Source organism: Lagenorhynchus albirostris, chromosome 13 (genome assembly GCF_949774975.1).
Source record: "Lagenorhynchus albirostris chromosome 13, mLagAlb1.1, whole genome shotgun sequence".
Lineage (NCBI taxonomy): Eukaryota > Metazoa > Chordata > Mammalia > Artiodactyla > Delphinidae > Lagenorhynchus > Lagenorhynchus albirostris.
This window is the reverse complement of record NC_083107.1, coordinates 19,160,314-19,180,279: the sequence shown is the minus strand read 5'-3', so window position 1 is coordinate 19,180,279 and position 19,966 is coordinate 19,160,314. Positions and strand designations below refer to the sequence as shown.

Below are 19,966 nucleotides of genomic sequence, written 5' to 3'. Positions count from 1 at the left end.
CTTCTTACATTTTAAATTTTGTTAATTCCAGATACAGTAGTATCTAATGTAATTGACAGATTCCTCTGTTTTGCATTCAATTCCATCTTTAAACTATGCACAGAAAAATGGTAGGTATGCTTATTCTTACATTATGTTATTCAAAGAAAATGCCTGGTTTTTTTTTTGTTTTTTGTTTTTTTGTTTTCCCGGTACGCGGTCCTCTCACTGATTTGGCCTCTCCCGTTGTGGAGCACAGGCTCCAGAAGCGCAGGCTCAGTGGCCATGGCTCACGGACCTAGCCGCTCCGCGGCATGTGGGATCTTCCCGGACCGGGACACAAGCCCGTGTCCCCTGCATTGGCAGGAGGACTCTCAACCACTGCGCCACCAGGGAAGCCCGAAAATGCTTGTTTTTGACATGAACACCCTCGCAGTTGCCCATTTTCAGGGACCACGACATATTTTAATTGTCTGGAGGAATCCATCAGGGCAGTAAGAGAGACCTATTTGAATCAAACTCCTGTATTTAAAATCCTGTGCCAAGTTTCATTTGAGTAAACCTTTTTTTTTAAGGTGTCCTTTTAGGTGAGTTTGCATGATCCAATCCAAGATCTCATAAAGAGGTGGTTTCAGAAGTTCCTTAATCAAAATGAAAGCCTTTACGTCTCTATTTTCACAACTGTCTTTCTCGTTCTCTCAGGAAAATATCAGCATTCAGGAAGTAACTTCTTGTGAGTTTAAGATATCTAAATATTAAAATTTATACATTTCATTTTTTTTCTATTCTAATTTCTATTTGAAACCAGAGAATGTAGAAATCAGAAATTTATAAATAGTTGAGTGAGGAAATCATATTGTATGAGGTCAAACAGATGTTCCTTTATGAAACATGTTATACTTTGCAATTTTCTATCCAATGTCTTATAAAAACAAATATTTTCTCTGAGTGATTGGTTTAATGAAAGAAGGAGAGATCCATGGGACAGACTGGGATTTGCTGAGTACCCTCCCATCTCTCCTTCTTTAGGAATTTATAAATCAGAACTAGCTCTAGAAACTTCTTAAAGAGGTAGCCATTCAATTTAGTCCTTTATTAACTATTCATTGAACAGTTATAATTTCTTAAGGGTTACCAGATTACTTAAGACTACTTCCAAGCTTGTCCTGTTATTCTATTGTGTGTGTATATGTATATTTTCAGCTTAAGTTCTTTTTTTTCCTCAGAGTACTAAACTTTTTGAACATTTCCTTAGAATTCTGTTTCTAAAGAATGTTCAAGGAACATAATAACAGATCTCACATTGGACATGGAAAATACAAAATTGCACACTTGCAAAACTGTAAGGGACCAGACTGCATGTTTTTTCTAGGCTGGTAGAGAGAAAAGCCTCTCATCCTGCCTGCTTGTATTCTGCTTTGGACAATGATGGAGAGTGATCCCTGACCTTGACTCCAATCTGAGGGAACCAGCCACAGACTGGATTGTATTACAGTTGTGGGGAACTCTGTGATCCTCTTCACCTGATCAGTTTCCATTGCATATACGTTATGCATGACACAACATTGGAAGACTGGTGGGGTGATATTTGTTCATTTTAAAGTCTCCCTTAAATGTTTCCTCAATAAAAACATGATCCAACCCAAAGTGCAACTCTGGACATGTCTAGAAACGTTGCTGCTTGGTGACTTCTTGTTCGCTGCCACTACCACTCTTAAAAGACCTTTTCACCCAATAAATCTTAAACACTGAAACAAAGAAAGAGATATTTTTAAAATTGGTGGTTCTCAAAGTGTGGTCCCCAAACCAGCAACATTACCATCACCTGGGAACTTGGTAGAAATGCAACTTCTTGGGCCCTACCCCAGACCTAGTGAATCAGAAACCCTGAGAGAGACACCCAACAGTCTCTATGATGCTACAAATCCTCCAGTTGATGTTCAAGTTTGAGAACCACTATTGTAATTATAAACTATGTTCTTTAAATATAATTTCAATGTTATTAGGCATGTATTGAGATGTACAAGTTGATGACTTGTGAGTTAATGAATCTATCTTCAATAGGTTTTTAAGTGTGTGGTATAAATGTGTATGTGTCCTCTCCACAGAAAATCATATCTTGGAGGATGTAAACAAGTGTGTGATAGCCCTTCAAGAGGGGGATGTGGACACTCTGGACCGGACTGCAGGGGCTATCAGGGGCCGGGCAGCTCGAGTCATACACATCATCAATGCTGAGATGGAGAACTATGAAGCTGGAGTTTATACTGAGAAGGTGCTGGAAGCTACAAAATTGCTCTCTGAGACAGGTAACCATGGATATTAGGTTTGACCAAAATGTCAGCACCATGATTAATTTCCATACCTGAATCAGTCTGTTTCATTGTTTCCCATAGGTCTTTCTGCTTCTAAATTACACATGATCATAAAAAGGGTGCTCTTTATTTCTTGAGTTTGAATTGGAATACTTTAGCAGAATAATAATTTATTATTTGTAGTATATACTACTCTACAGTTTTTATATATAAGCACTTGATTCTCACAAGGACCTTGTGAAGTAGGCAGATTTTTATTATCTCCTATTATGAATGTGAAAATGGAGTTTTGAATCAGTTAAGAAACTGGAAAAAGGTCACAAGTCTAGAAAATAGTGAATATGTGATTGGAACTTGGAATCTTGAACTTGAAAAACATTTCCCTGTCTATTTCTTGAGAAGATAAGGACAACCAGGGAAAAGCATAAAGGCTCTAGGTAGTACATGGACATGAAGTAATCAAAGGAGGTAGTGGTTACTGAAAAAGGGTTAGACTTTAATATATGTCCTGCTCCTCTTACAAAGGCTTGCATGCCCTCTTCCAGGGGCATGTGGCTGCCCACTGGGGAATCACGGTCGTGGTGAGACACAGTTACTTATGGGAGCCTGTCATAGCTCTCTGGTACACTGAGATGGAAAAAATACTTATTTCTACTGAGTTAGCACAACAACCCATAACTCTGGATAGTTGTGTCAAAGAGTAGCCTATTTTTAGTAGTTTTTGCTCTTGACTGGTGTCTCTTGGCTTCAGACCCTTTCTGAAGTCCCTTATGCCTTGTATATTTGTATATATGGGGGAATGAGAGTAGAGCGAAAGTCCAGGGATGGAGAGAAGACAAATAGAATTAACTTTATATTGGATGGAGTTATGAATGGGTAATGAATCGGGTCCTCTGTATGCGTAGAAGGAACTTACCTCAGCATCAGTGGGAGTCTTCATGGGTCTATATATGGAATTTGGAACCCACTAGGCTTTTAAAAATAGACATATCTCTGAAAGGTCAGATATAGCAGTGTTCCAAGTTCTACATGATAAGACATGTTAGTAGAAACATGTTTCCTTCTACAGGGAAAAGGTTATTTACAAAGACTTCTGTAGCTATTTGTTAGTCTAGAATAGCATGGAAAAACAACAGATAAACAGACACTGATTGCTCTCTGAAATATAAGCAGAAAAGGACTAGTGTAATATCACATAATAAAGAGCACATCTAGGGATCGTTGCTCTTGAGAATCCTCACAGACTTAGAATTACAAATAATAACAATAATAATATGATATATCCATAATTCGAAAAGAGTCATGTACCACAATGTTCATTGCAGCTCTATTTACAATAGCCAGGACATGGAAGCAACCTAAGTGTCCATCAATAGATGAATAGATAAACAAGATGTGGCACATGTATGCAATGGAGTATTACTCAACCAAAAAAGGAAACAAAATTGAGTTATTTGTAGTGAGGTGTATAGGCCTAGATTCTCTCATACAGAGTGAAATAAGTCAGAAAGAGAAAAACAAATACTGTATGCTAACATATATATATATATGGAATCTAAAAAAAAAAAAAAAAGGTTCTGACGAACCAAGGGGCAGGACAGGGATAAAGACACAGACGAAGAGAATAGACTTGAGGACACGGGAAGGGGGAAGGGTAAGCTGGGACGAAGTGAGAGAGTAGCATGGACATATATGCACTACCAAATGTAAAACAGATAGCTAGTGGGAAGCAGCTGCATAGCACAGGGAGATCAGCTGGGTGCTTTGTGATCACCTAGAGGGGTGGGATAGGGAGAGTGGGAGGGAGACACAAGAGGGAGGAGATACTGGGATATATGTATATGTATAGCTGGTTCACTTTGTTATAAAGCAGAAACTAACACACCATTGTAAAGCAATTATACTCCAATAAAGATGTTAAAAAAATAATAATATGATATATCCACATTGTAATTAGCTGAAATTCAGCACTATTTTTTTTTTTTCAAATAGGCTTGCCCTTTGCATTCAATAGAGCAACACAATGCAAGCCATACGGTATTTCTTTTCTCATTTGGAATAATTAGAAACAGTTATTTTACTCTCCAATTTAAGGACTTTTTTTTCACCCTTAAGGAAACTCTGTCACATTTTTGGAGCTCTCAGTTCCTGGCCCATTACCTCGATTTTGTTACAAAGTCTCAGCTTCCTGTGATATATCTGACACATAGCAGCATTTCCTTGGATCTGACACTGAGTGAAGAGTGTCAGAAGTTTCAACTCATGACTGGTTGGAATGATTACTGCCGCAGATGACATGCAGAGCATATTGCCAACTTATAGGTGACTTTGTGCACACAAAGACTTCAGCGTTGTTCAAGAGACATTTTAGATTTCTTTCTTATTGAGCCTTGGGGTGCTTTAATAAATAGAAGGAGTGGTGCCCATTGGGTCAAAACCGACATAAAGGCAAGGGCAGTGTGCCTAGCTGATGGAAATATTTTAACATAATTTTCACCCAAAGTCTTGAAATGTAAATAATATTCTGGTTGAAGTTTTTTTAACTGAAAAAAAAAAATCAATGAAACAGAGCAATCCATCCTGGATTGTTGTTGCTAATGAAGATTTTGCTCTTATTTGTCAATTTTCAGATCTTTAAAAATTCTCATCTCAGCCCTTCCTTGCAGTGATTGAATACTTGGGGTACTTAACTAAAGGCACCTTCCTGATTCTGATGTCCACATCCAATTCATAATTGAACAGAAAAGATAAGCAAGACATTTAGATTCTTTGTATTTTTCAGCATCTATTGAAGATCACTAGGAAAGAAGCCAGGTAGAAGAGAGTGAAATAAACAGTTTATAAATAACTAGTAGAAAATGGAATACATGTCAAGGAAAAGTAGATATTAGTGGGCTAAGAACTAGAATATACAAGGTATATAGATTATTTTGCTTCTGTCCCCAGTGGTTCTTCTCTTTCCTAAACAGGAACAATATGGTTTCTTTATGGGTAAGTAGAGAGGTTGTCAAAGAAATGAAAGCAAAATCTTTAGCTGTGGGCTTCCCTGGTGGTGCAGTGGTTGAGAATCCTCCTGCCAATGCAGGGGACATGGGTTCGAGCTGTGGTCTGGGAGGATCCCACATGCTGCGGAGCAGCTGGGCCCGTGTGCCACAACTACTGAGCCTGTGCTCTAGAGCCTGCGTGCCACAACTACTGAAGCCTGTGTGCCTAGAGCCCGTGCTCCACAACAAGAGAAGCCACCGCCATGAGAGGCCCGTGCACCACAAAGAGGAGTGGTCCCACTCGCTGCAACCAGAGAAAGCCAGTGCGCAGCAACGAAGACCCAATGCAGCCAAAAATAAATAAATTTATTAAAAAAAAAACAAAAAATAATTTAGCTGTGAGTAGAACAATTGACATACTCATGGATTCCTCATGGAGGGAGAATGCCTCTGCTCTGAAGCCAGCAGGGCTTAAGAGAAGGGATGGTCCTCTGTCACAATTGCACTGGTAATCTGAACATGTGGAACATGAGGTTTAAAATGTGTGATCTATATGGTGACTTAATACCTAGCATTTCTCAATAAGAAATTTCTCTATGAGAAACAAGCTAAAAAAAAAAGCTTTAGCTGTTAAAATTCACTGGTTGCTAATTAGAATTGTTGGGGGATGTACTACACACATGGAGTTTGAGGAAGAACATAAGATCAGTTCTGTGATTATGGTTATGCAGAGTTTTGTAGGTTATATAGATTTTATAAAATGGATTTGTCCCCTTGTCAGTGTCTGGCTATGCTAAGGAGGGCTACGTCCTTCAAATAAAAACTCCTATACAGATCATTAATACCCAAATTTCTACCTTTGGGCTAACATTTTGCTTCTGATTTTTAAAAAAACCTTAGTGCAACGTTTAATTGGTCACTTTTTTATGCAACTTTATCAAACTTTGTCCTGAGAGTACATTTTATTTTGAGGAGAGAACACGGAGCAGTGGGCAAGGAGTGGAAGGTGACAGGAAGAAGAAGAAAAAAAGGAAGAGTCCAGGACATGGAAGACAAAGCATCATGTTTTCTTTTGCCTTTCCACCAACCTACCAGGTTCTGCCCAGTTTTATATCTGAATTGTTAAAGACTCTAAGGCAGACGTTCTCAACCTCTGTATTATTGACATGTGAGTCTTGGTAATTCTTTCTTGGGGTGGAGGCAGCTGTCCTGTGCATTAAGGGTGCTCAGCAGCATCCCTGAACTTACCCCACTAGATGCTTATAGGACCTCTTCCCTTTCCCACTTCAAGTTGTGACAATCAAAATTGTCTCTAGACATTGCTAGATGTTCTTGGGTGGACAGAATAACCCCCATGGAAAATAACTGCCACAAGAGAAATAATATTCCATAATAAGAGCAACTTTAAACAAGACTAAATGGAGCCTCTGCATGATGGCCATAGGGTACGGTGAAGGGAATGGAGTGAGAGTCTATTACCAAGCATGAAAAAAAAGGGGCAGAATGCTCAAAAAGTCTTAACTAGACCAGACTTTGCTGCTAATGGGGTTTTCAAATACAGGCCAACCTCTGTTTAAACATGCAAATGATGCAGGGGTGGGTCTCTGTAGAGAGAACTCCCACTTTACCTTCACTGAGAGGCTAGAAATTGAGAGAGATCCAGAGTGATGGAACAGTCTGTAGTTAATTTTCCATAAATTACTTTACTTAGTAAAGAGTAAGTAAATTTTTTTGAAGAGTGCTTTTTGTCTTGATATGAATGCTAAGTTAATTTGAAAACACAATTTTGTGGATTATTAGTATGTTAAATTTCTAGGGCAATATTACATAAAAATTTACCTATTTATTTTTTATAAAACTAATCTAGGCAGATGAAAGCACAATAAACTTGACGTACACCAGACTCATTAAATATTAACATGTTTGATGGGCTCTTCAATAAAACCTGAATTATAACAAATTGCCGATGGCTTGGTAGCAAGTGCACCCAATGAGACCCATTTTTAGAGATCTCATTTGCAAAGTCAGATTGCTGTGGAAAGTTGAGGGGCCTGAAAGTCCATTCAATGATATTATGTTTAAAGTAGCTCATTCTTCACAGAACAGATTACATTGAAATGCCATTTTTGTAAATTTGATGGCTGATGCAAATTTGTGGCGATGTCAATATCATCAGGTTGAGAGATCTTTGAGATGCCAGCAGTTCTTTCTTCAGAGGGAACCAAAAAGAATAGAAAAAAATAAAGTATTTTTAGTGAGGATTCTGTTATTAAGCACTTTGTAAATGAAAATGAAAATTCCATTATTTTGGAGAACATGTGGGCCAAACAGATGGTATAAATTTTTTCAAGACTTTTTTTTTAAAGAACAGTTAAATGTTCACAGAAAAATTGAGGGGAGGCTACTAAGATTTCCCATGATTTTGAATCAATTCCCTTGATTCTGCACAGGCATGGTGTCCCCCATTATCTATATCCCCTACCAAAGTGGTACATTTGTTACCATTGATGAACCTACACAGACACATCATAATCACGCAAAGTTCATAGTTTACATTTTGGTTCACTCTTGGTGTTGTATACTCTATTATATTTGGACTAATGTATAATGACATGTATCCATCATTATGGTTTCATACAGTGTATTTTTCACTGTCCTAAACATTCACTGTACTCCATCTATTCATCCCTCTCCCCCTCCCAATCGCCTGGTAACCACTATCTTTTCACTGTCTCCATGGTTTTGCCATTTCTAGAATGTCATATAGTTGGAATCAAATAGTATGTAACCTTTTCAGATTGACTTCTTTCTCTTAGTAGAGATGGTATAATTTGTAATTTCATGCTTCTGTTATGTAAAGTTTTCATAAAACAGTTTTTTTTTTACAGCATTCCTATGTATTTTGCCCAGTAAGAGGAACAAATAGAAAGCACCCAAATTAGAAATGATAATGAGGGGTACCATTGTGTCAGTACAATGTATAGGTGAAATCCATGTAAGGAATCAGAAGAACTCAATTCCTTGACTTCTAAATGTGACCTTACACAAATTAGTTAATGCCCCTGAGCCTCAAGCTTCTCATGTATTGCCTGATGTTTCATCATCTAAGTATGGTCAATATTATTGATTTTGGGACATATGCTTCACTGTTTCTTGGCTTCCTCACGACTGCACTCAACATGGACAATCACTGTCCATGAATCCTCTGTATAGATCCTCTGCTCCACTTGGACAGGTGTATTTATTATTTTCCAGTTAAAACACATCCATGCTGTTCCCACTCTCCTTCCTGTCATCTTCCCCGTTTTCTCCTCCTCCTCTACATCTGTGTATTGAACTTATCCTTTAAGATCTGACTCAGGTCGCAGCTAGAGACAACAGGGATCTATTTCTATGAGTGTGTTGACATTTATTACATCCTCTTCAGTGTCAATGGTCCACAGATAGATTGTCACTTCCTAGAGGCAGGTGTTCCTGTACGTGCCTTGGGCCTAGACAAGTATTATCACATAATTAGCCTTTAATATGTATGCATTGATTAAATGAATACGAAAAATTAAGATATGACCTTTTTTTTTCAGTGGAGAATATATCCACTAGCAGCAGCCTTAGGCTTATAACTCAAGATTCCAGGATAAGTAGAGATGCTTGTTTTCCTCCTACTTTCTACACATCAAAGAAGAGCAATCTTCTTGGCCACTTGGGGGTATGCTTATTTCACTTGGACTGATTTCTGTTGCTGGCGGGATCAAGTTTTATCATTGGACATGTCTGGGTGACCTGACTATCACTGTGACCAGAGGCAAGGGGTATAGACAGAAGTAAGATCAATATCAGAAGAAGGTGGTAAGGACAGATTATTGGGAAGACAGAAATATTAGATATTAGAGATAGGAAGGACTATTACAATCTGTTACTTCTCTGTGACTGACCTTGAAATTAAATTATGAAAGTAATGAATTTCCACAGAAGCTGTAATGACTGAGATTCAGTTCAGCCTAGACTTCCTAATATATTTTAAATACATTTTAATATAACCCTTACTATTGGTGTAAAGCATTTTATTTCCCCCTGAAAGGTCAAAATGATTACAATATGGAGGAAATGTCTTACTAAGTGGTGGTTGTGCTAGTCATGGAGGTGGGAAGTCAGAAGTGTAGGAGGAACGAGAAGGAAATTTCATTCACTTAATAGTCCTTAGACAGGCAACATGTAGTTTGTCTCAAAGCCTCTTCCATATATCTGAAACCTACATACTTGAAGTATTGTACAGATCTGGCTGATGGTTTTTAATATCAGTATTTATTTGTTTTATCCTGAATGCAAATGCAAGGTTTCTTGCTCAGAGAACAAACTTCTTTCTTAGTAACAATAACGTTGCCACTTCCCTATACCTCGTTCTACCACTCAAGGCAGTGTGATAAGGTCAGATAAAGTCTGCCCACACGAAGGAGGTCCATACTACAGGAGAAGAACCACGAAATTATGAATCTGAGAGTTTATATAGCAATTGGTGCTCAGCTGTCTCCCTCCCCTCCTGAGAGGGAGAGAAAAACCTTCACTCTTTAATGTTAATAAACTCTCTCCAGGAAAGGTCCCCAGGTTGTTACAACCCTTTAGAATATAAATGAATGGCTCCTGGTTTTATTCCGTTTTGAAATGTAAACACCTATCTCTGGGGAGATAAACCCGTAAATCTCTTTCTGGATTATTTCACCAATTTAGGACTACTATTGAGTCATACCTTGAACCAGGTTACCAGTCATTTTTGCTCAGAAAGCCCTGGCCATGCAGAAATATGAAAATATCTTCTCTATACTGGCTTGTCTGTAAGTAATATGTTCTGCTAGAATTCACACATGACCAGCTCTCTCAGCGTGAGAGGCTGAAGAACCACCTGAGAAGAATACAACTTGAGAAAATAAGAGAAACACTTTAAAAAATATATATTTATTTACTTTATTTATTTATTTTCATCATTTTATTTTATTTTATTTTTTGGCTGCCTCGGGTCTTAGCTATGGCATGCGGGATCTTCGTTGAGGCACGCAGGATCTCTCACTGAGAGGGGCAAGCTCAGTAGTTGTGACGTGTGGGCTTAGTTGCCCCGGGGCATGTGGGATCTTAGTTCCCTGACCAGGGATCAAACCCGTGTCCCCTGCATTGGAAAGCAGATTCTTTACCACTGGACCACTAGAGAAGTCCCAAGAGAAACAATTTTAGCCTGATAATAAACTTCTAACATGGAAGTGGAGGTGGGATAGGATGGATATAGGAAGGCTCACAATTACACATTTATGGAGCAACATAGTGGAAGAAACAGCACTTTTCTAGTGCCCAATTTTCAAAGTAAAACTAAAAGGAAGACATGAATTTCCAGTTCTGTGTGAGTCACATCATAAACTCACAATCCTGGGGACTGCAAAAGACATGATACTTCTTTGTCACTTCAAGGATATGAGGGATCAGCATCCATGGTACTGGCCATGGAATGGCAGAAGGGCCAGTGCTGGGGTCCACAGGAATTGGTGGCCAGGGTGTATTAACTGGGCACAAGTGAGGCAGCAGTAAGTTCCTTTTACCCAGGATCCCTACCACGTCAGCAATAGGTGTTGGAATCAAAGAAAGGAAGAATATGTCAACAATCACTTGAATGGGAACATCATTAGAATATTCCAGAAATAGTTTGATTAGGAAAAATAAGAAACTATGCTTGTAGCTGGGATAACATATGGACATAAGAACCAGAAAGATTCTGGATATTCCTGTCAAGTTGACCCCAAAATTACCTCCCCGCTTGGTTTGCCTTTCTATATTTTACCTGTTCTCTAATGCTAGCTGATTTCTTCCTAGAGAAGAAGCGAAGTCTTCTGTAACCATACCAGCCAATCCCACTCCTCTGTGCCCCATTACTCACTGTCACTCATTAAGGTCCTACCAGGTGTTGCAAACTCTGTGTTTGCCCATTTTTCTGTCTTAAGGTACCTCTCTGTTCTCTGTCTCCCTTCTATTTTCTATCCAGGAGTGTGTGTGTGTGTGTGTGTGTGTGTGTATGTTGCTTCCTAATTTAATTTTAACCCCTTGAGATCTGAGACTACCTCTTCACTTCCTCCAGCCTTGATGAGAGTTGAAGCTCAAAAATGTTTATTAATATAAATAAAAAACATAACTGATGTAGAATAATACCTTATTTTAGGGGTTTTTCCTTTTTTAAAAATTGCATGTTTAATGATCAAGATCAGAATCTTTTAAACTAAGAGCAATAAATTCCTAGCAATTATTTTATTACATCTTAAAATTTAAAATCTCATTGACGCCAAAATTAACTATTTATCAAGCTAGGTTTCTACAAACACTGTAAGCTAAATAAAACATCATGTTCAGTTCTTTACTCATTCCTTAAGTTTCAGAATGAAATGTGCCATCCTTTCCTCTTAACTTATAAACAATCTGTGATTATTTTTGAAATGCTGATTTTAAAATGTAAGAACTTTCCAAGCAAGCATTTTCTTTCCCTGGGGAAAGGAATTTGTGTCTAGACAAAAACAGATGCATGCTGCCTGATTCTCTTAGGGTAGTTATCGTGGACAGAATTTAGAAGATTTTTTTTCCTTCTTCTAAGCAGTCCTTTTTCATCTTTCATCAAACAATTCAGCTCATGGGTTATGTATGGCCTTCTGGAGCTTGAGTTTGATTTTGATGTTTGAAATGTACATTATCATTTTCCAAACATGAGTTTATGAAAATGGCAGCCTTTAGGAACTCCCACAGAGGGAACAGATGACTGACTCTGACGAAAGAAAGTCCAAGAATATACACAGCATGGAAGAATTAGGACTAGCCAGGAGGATGCTGATGGTTGTCTAGAGAGGTAAAAACAGCTGACAAATAGTCACCAGGGAATAGGGAGCAGATTAAGCTGGGCTTCTTTCGTCCTGGCTCCTAGCTTCCAGAGCTCAATATCTTCTAACTTGATGAAGAGTTATCAAGAGAAAGCACAGTGAAAGCTAGTATATCACTGGCCTAGACAGAGAATTATTTCAATTTAGAGAGTTTAAATATTATTTCCATACTCCCTCCTCCACATTTAAAAAACATTTGGGGATACTTTACTCAAGATTCACATCCAATCAATCAGCTAATATAAAATAGTAGTATGCATTTGAGGTAGAAGGAAAACACTTTCACAAGAATATTAGGTTAAGCTGAGAGGTTTTTTAGAAATAGTGTCTAATTTGAGATAGGGAAGCTGGGTTTGATTTTTTTTTCCAGCTACGAGCTTTTTGGTAAAGTCTCTAACTTTTAAAGGTTTCCTTTCTTCATGGATCTGGTGAGGTCATACTGTAATACAGTGTTTAACACTGGCTTTCTTGGCAATGAAGATAAAATGAAAATTCTAACAGTGAGTTTATAAAATCTTGTCCTGAGGGCAGATTTCATAGGAAATTCATTATTAAAAATGCAAAACCATCAGAAAGATGATGTAGTCCTGCCAAGGAGAGAGAAGGGCATAAAAGCAGGAAAATTCAGTTTTCAGATAAATTGTACCAACTTCCCAATTTTCAGAGATTTCAACACTAATTTGTGTGCTATTTTCAGTTTACTTCACTCCCACAAGGCCCACTTTTTGGTGATGAATCATGTACGTAGTTGTACTTCCAAGCTCCATCCAAAGGAGACCGGATGATTTTGCCAGCTGTAAACAAAGAAAAAGGGGGCGTGGACGGGTAGATACAAAGGGTCATGGTGTGAAGATGACAATTACAAGAAACATTTACTGTGAATCTTGTGTGCTTGGCACAATGGGAAGCATCTTACATACATCCCACTTTTTAGTCCCTTGAAGGCAAGATCATATTTATTTTGTTTGCCACTTTATCCCCAATGACTAAGTACTACCTATGTTTATATTTAAAATTGTATATAAAATTTGTAGAATGTATTATTTTTAAACCTTATGTAAAACCAGAAGGCCAGCTGTTTTACACTTGTGTAAACTGAGGCTCAAACTGGTTAACTTGTAAATAAATATAATCAAATATCAAGATTCAATTAAGCTTCTGCCTGAGTGCAATAAATATAACAGAAACCTAGACCAGCATAGTTGCTACAAATGAATGAACAGAAATTTTAATATGTCTTTCTGACTAGTTTTACTGTTATTTCTACTTCTGGCATAGCATATTCTATTAGTTAGCTATTGCTGTGTAACAAATCACACCAAAGCTTAATGGATGAACGTTACAAACATTTACTATCTCATAGTTTCTGTGGGTCAGGAGACCAGCACAGCTTAGCTGGGTGGCATTGCCTCAAGATCTCTTGCAAGGATGCAGTCAAGGTATGGGCCAGGGCTGCAGTCATCTCAAGGGTCAATTGGTGAAAGACCTACTTCCAAGCTGACTCACATTGTTGTTGAAAGGCCTCAGTTGCCTTATTGGACGTAAGGCCTCAATTCTTTATTGGCTGTTCACCAGAGGCTCCTCTCCATTACTTGCCGTGGAGGCTTTTCCATAGACCAACTGGCTTCCATCAGGGTGAGCAAGTGAGAGAGCAAGAAAAGGCAAGGAAGATGGGAAGCCAACACCTTTCTGTAACCTAATTACCAACGTGACAACTTATCCCCCTTTCTATATTCTATTAGTTAGAAGCAAGTCATTAGTTCCAGCCCACTTTCAAGATGACAGGATCATACAAGGGCATGAATACCAGGAAAGAATGGCCCATCTCAGAGGCTGACTACCACACATACATATTTGCAAATGCATAAAGATGGGACAAACAATAAGGGTGATGACTAGCATAATTAAGATAGAATATTAAGACATATGAACAGATCCCACAACATGGATTTAACAGGGACATGTTTAACTTCTGCCATAATGTACCTATTTCTTCGTGCAGTGCCTTCCATTTTGTCTAGATAGAGCTGTGCAGTATCTGGCCAGGAGGGGAGAGGGTCATAACAGATCTAGATAGTGAGGAAATAAAAACCAAGATTGGAACAAGGTGATTGGAGAGGAGAGTTGGAGCAGAGGACAGATTTGAGAAATTGTACAGAGAAACAAGACAAAGCTAGTACATAATTTAAAGGTAACAGTGTACATGTCAAACAGAAGAAAGAATCTAGTGACATTACTAGGGAACATTTCATTTGACTTAGTATCAGAGATTCAAACTTTAATCTCAGAAGAAGCTGAGTGGTGATGAAAATCATAACCAGTATTAGAGCGAGTGTGCAAAATCAAGAAGTAAAGGTCTGGATAATGCAAGAAATGCTAGCTAAGTGTTTCAACAAGATTATGGCCACTCTTGTACTTGTAGGAAAGCCTCTACATCTACTGGGAGTGCATGGGTCTATAAATTACAGACAGTAATGAAATAGCCTTTGTTCATGAGGTAGACTTATAGATCCACTTGATTATTTCTTGTCCAATAGATAGAAACGTAAGCAGCTCTAAAAAGAATTCTGAGCTCAAGATTTTGAAAGGTCCCTGTTTGGGATGGGGGGACCCTAGAACATCCTCTAATGACTTAATTATAGGTCATGAAGTTCTTTACTAAAGTTACTGAATCAATATGAAACAATGACCAGTGGCTATGGTTTGTCCTCCATCATTTTTGAGTGTTACCAAAGCAACAAATGTGTTACAGCTTCAGTTTGTGTTAGTTCCTACTTCTACACTAGTAAGACTTGGAGCTTCAGACTCAAACAGGCTCCTTTCTAATTGATGATGCTTCATGGATGTGCTGAACTATCAAGGTACACACAGAGTCTTGTAAATGCCAGTCAGACTTTCTTCTGGCCAAATTCAGGCCTGAATGATGGTTTACATCATTCTCTCCTTTATATTCTCTTCTCTTAACCTGACATCTAATTGGGGGCTGTTTGAATAAAATTGCTTAGCAATGTCTGATAGAAACCATTTATAGGAAAGAATCCATTACCTACAGAAACATCATCAAGTAGTATTTTCCTGATGTAGGGGGATACTAGAGTTGCCCCCACAGAGTCTCCCCAAATTAATACTTTCTGGCTCCAGTTACTCTGATTAACACCTAATTCTCTGCCTAACTTCAACTGTTAAAATGGAAGCATCATATCTATTTGTAATGGAGAGGGTGTGATTATACTGATTCTTGTACTGGAATTGGCCACAATTCTATCCTGGTCCTAATATTTTATTCTCTTTTTAGATTATTTCCAAATGTTCTCATTCTTATTTTTCTATTTTATATTAACACTTATTAGACTGGCTCTTTCTCTAGAACAGAGGCCTTGTCTATTTTTTTCTTTTTTATCCTCAGTAATAAAATTTGTGTAAGGAACACACTCAAGAAAGCATGTTGGTTGACTGCACCGCCACAACTGGATGACCCCTATGCATGCAGATATGCTAGTTTGGCTTTGGTCAACTAGTCAAGTATACAATAATAAATCTTTCTCCATACTCAGTGGTGAAGCTTCTACTCAAGTGGTCCTGAAAGGATTCTAAGCTCAGGTTTTTGAAAGGTCTCTCGAGACCAAAACTAGAATGCCCACTAATAACTTGGTTAATGACTCATGAAAACTCTTTAATAAAATTACTGAACTAATATGAAATGATGGGCAGAAAGAGAGCGACTCAGTATGTTGAATGTGATACTGCTCATTTTGTCCCTGAAATACTTGGTGACAAATTATTTCCTTCTTACTTCCCATTCTTTCACTTCCCATCCTTCTCCCAGCTGGATATAGCTGTGCCAGAAGCATAATAAGGGCTTAAGATGCAATGAATGAAGAAGAGATGGTCTCTGCCTAAAAGTGACTCTTGTGGGAAACAGCTGACATACAGAAATGGCAGACAATCCTCATACAGTGTACTAAGTACTATAATAGTGCAGGCATAATTAGGATTTTATAAAATTGTAGAGAATGGCCAAATTTGGAGTGTCTTGGGATTAAGGAAGGCTTCACAATGGCAGACAGTTCTAAACTGGTTGTTGAAGATTGAGGAGGTATTCAGCAGGGGCAAAGAAAGAAGTACATTTTAGTAGGAGAGAATAAATTGATCATGGACATGGTGTGTCTCTGTCATATTTGAAGACATAGAAGTAATTCAGTCTAATTGGAACATTTGAATATATGTAGGAATAAGTGGGGAGACAGACAGATAGGAATTATAGTCAGGTGTCAGACGTTTGTGTTTATATCTTGATAAAGAGATTTTATAGTCCTCTCTATATTAGAAGTCATTGGAACATTTACAGCAGGGCATGGACCTTTTAGGTGGTTACTCAGAGGCAATGGAGTTGGTTGGCTAGTCATTTCTACTGCCTCTATTTAACCTTGGATTCGGTTCTTATGGCTGTCGGCAGTCCTATTTGCATTTTTAGCACAATGTTTTGTTCATTTTACTGACTCACCCTGTGCTCTAAAATTTCACCTCTGAAGTCTCTCAGGAGGATTCAGTGCAGATCTTCCTCACCTCTGTTTTAGGATCTCGATCAACACTAGAATAGGTGACCTTGATTTTTATATGCATACTTAACTCTGATTTCATTACTCCTGGAATATCATCATTCTGTGGCCTAGTGTGCACTCTGCATACAAAAGTACAGTGAGAATTTAAAAGTTTATTTCCAACTTTGATCACCCCTTCAGGACATAAGCTATTAAGAGCAATCCAGGATTTCTGATAAATAACAGTAAACTGGTGTCTACATTTTTGGATGTAATTCGTAAAGTAGAAGGAAGCTTCTATTTATATAATCCTATATCAGAAATTCTGTTAATATACAATGTGTGAATCACAAAGGCAATGCTGTGTTTTGTCCTAATTAGGGAGAGGTAGAATCAGCATCATATTTGAAGTACTTTGAGACTGTTTCTATCTCAGTATTACTTTGAGGGTATTTCATTTTTCAAGCCCTATTAAAGTGTTGGAAGAATTCATAATGAAACTAACATCTTAGGTTCTGTCAGGATGGATAATTGTTCTATAAACTTTTGTTTTTCTGTCTTATCACTTTAAAAACCAGAGAGGATAAAACTAAAACAGGAAAGAAAGCACCAATGTGGAGAGCAAAAGTATGTTGGTTAAAGAGTTTTAGCAGTTGACCAAGCCCTAAATAAATAAGTATTGAATGCACTTAGGAACAGAGCATGGAAGAAAATTTCCTTAAGGGTCAGACCCAGAAAAACACTGACTTGTGGTAAGAGAAATGGATGTCTTGTCAGTTACAATAAATAAATATAAAATGGAATGTGTTCAAATTCTAGGTTTTATCAGCTTGAGGAGTAAAATAAGGTCATTGGAATATTAATGCTAAACTGCCCTTTGAGCCCCTATTTGAAAAGTAAGGATTCCACACCACTTCCTCTACCATTTTTCCTCCTTGGAAAATTGATGGTATTTTCTCTTCCAATCTCTTCTTTCTGCCTCTTCTGACAATGCCACATCCACAACACTGTTGTTCCTTCAAAAACTGCACCTCCTAAATCTCCCAAGAGAGATTCTGTATTCCATGCTGGAGCAAACAGAATGCCCTCTGCCAAACTTGGTGTTTCAGAGTAGTACTGGGTATGTTTTGGGCCCCAGAGCATCCCTTATGAGAATGGTCCCTTTAGAGTTTAGCTTTCTTCTCTCTTCCTTGAGAGAATCAGTGCAGAGTGGAGAAAGACAGCATATCAATTCCTGCATTTTCCTCTTCCCCAGCTCTTCCTCGGGGTGACCTTGAACAAGTAAAACAAAGCAACACAATCCCACTTTCCCTTTTGGACTTCATCAACGGTTTTCACTGGGAGGGTCTAGTGGATAGGGACTACTTGTCTCAGTTTTCCAGCTGGTGGGTCTTAGTGGAATATTAAGCATTTGATCACAGTCAACATTTCTGAGGGTCTTCCTCACTTAATACTATGGATCAAATTGGATTCTATTATGTTTGGGCCATGAGCTAGAACTTTATTTTTTCAGATCCTTATTCTATAAGGAGAAATAAAGCCTTCAGGGTATTATGTTGATCTCTTTTTAAATTTGAATTTTGAAAAGATTCAAAAATACAAAAGGAACAGACACTCATGTAACTGACACTCAGCTTGTACCCCAAGGTATAACAAATATTATTTGGCAATATCTGATTCACATTATTATTTATTTCAAAAATAAGATACACCTGAGGCCTCCTTAAGACCTCTACCTAATTCCATGCCTCTCCTTCTGCTCTCAAAGGTAACCACTATAACTTAAGGTTACATACATCTTTTCAGAACATGTGTAATAAAAATGAGTATATGTTTAAATTATGCACAGTATTCTTGTGCATTTTACAATTTCTCACAAATGACATATCTTTTTAGCTTTCTGTTCCCAGTAAACACTTAGACCTCAGGACTTACTCGATTTAATATACTGGCTATTTCCTGATTTACATCCTTAAGTTCATTTTGTCCCATCCATATATATAGTCTGTGAACCTGGGGTGCACAGATCACAGTGGTTCCCCCCTGAGTTAGAAGACTCAGAATAGGTCTGGGTTAGAGTCTGTTGAAAGAGCTCCCTTAAAGCAGTTATTATCCTCAGGTTTAATGTAACTCTTGTTATTATTAACTCTTGGAATATTCAACCTAACAAAAAACAACTGTAACTCTAGAGACACAAAGACTTTCCTTTGCCCCCAGTGTACTCAGTCTCCTTATCAGTATCTCCTCAGAAGTCAGCATTTGGCTATGCCCTAGCTAATTTCGCAACTCACTGACTGGCTCTGGAAAGCATCATTTTACTAGATTTTGACAAAGCATTTGCCAAAATGATATGTTCCCATTTTTCATTCCATCTATAGTAGAAGGTTTCCCTTTTATCCACATGCTCAATAAGACGGATATTTTAAGTTTTAATTTGTTTGCTCATCCTCCAACAGGTATGAACTATCTCATTATTTACATTGTAATTTTTCCACTCATTAGTGAAGTCAAGCATCTTATGTATTTATCAATAATATGGGATTTCCTTGTCGTGAATTGCCTTTTCTAAACTTTTGTCTATTTTTCTATTTTTTCCTTATTGATTTGTAAGAGTATTTATCTTACATGGAGGAGTACCAGTCACTTATCAGTTATAAAAAAGGGGCAAAAATTTATGCAGCTAAGTGCTACAGATACTATCATATACATCTGTAAAATTGTTGATGGTCATTATGGCAGCTTAGATATCAAATGGAATTAATATTATTTAGAATTTTGAGTTTAGGAAAGGAAAGGAATTTGTAATTTCCCTTAAGAAAGCTACTCATGTGAAAATGACACATACAAAAATGTTTTCATGCTTAAGGAGATCAGTTTCAATTATCTAGATTATTTAGAAATGTAAAACAGTTTATTCCCACCACAAGTGTGTAGCTGAAATGGTCTTAGTTTACTGTGGTGGGTTTTAGAAATATATTTTCATTTGATTCATATTTGCAGCAATATTCTCAACGTCTTCCAAATTCCTTTCATATAAAAGCAGTTTAAAGGCCCAATTGAAAAATTCAAGTAGTATAGAGAACCATTCATAGCAATTTACTCACAGAAGGAAATTCACCCCTTGCCATGCTTTGGTTTTGATAATTTCTGTTGAAAGAGTGGTTACTCTGTTTTCCTCTTACCCTCCTTTTTTTTTTTAAATAACATTTGACTTTTCCTAGTAGAAATACATTTTTTAAGGAATG

The 19,966-nt window shown here is 37.7% G+C and overlaps 1 protein-coding gene across 1 annotated transcript in view; it reads left to right on the top strand.

Moving 5' to 3' along the window:
- CTNNA2 (catenin alpha 2) overlaps positions 1-19,966 on the top strand; it is a 1,202,879-nt gene that overhangs the window by 1,101,381 nt on the left and 81,532 nt on the right. The window contains exon 12 of the mRNA XM_060168603.1: positions 2,088-2,288. Coding sequence (XP_060024586.1) covers positions 2,088-2,288 — 201 coding nt within the window. The remainder of the gene's footprint in view (positions 1-2,087; positions 2,289-19,966) is intronic.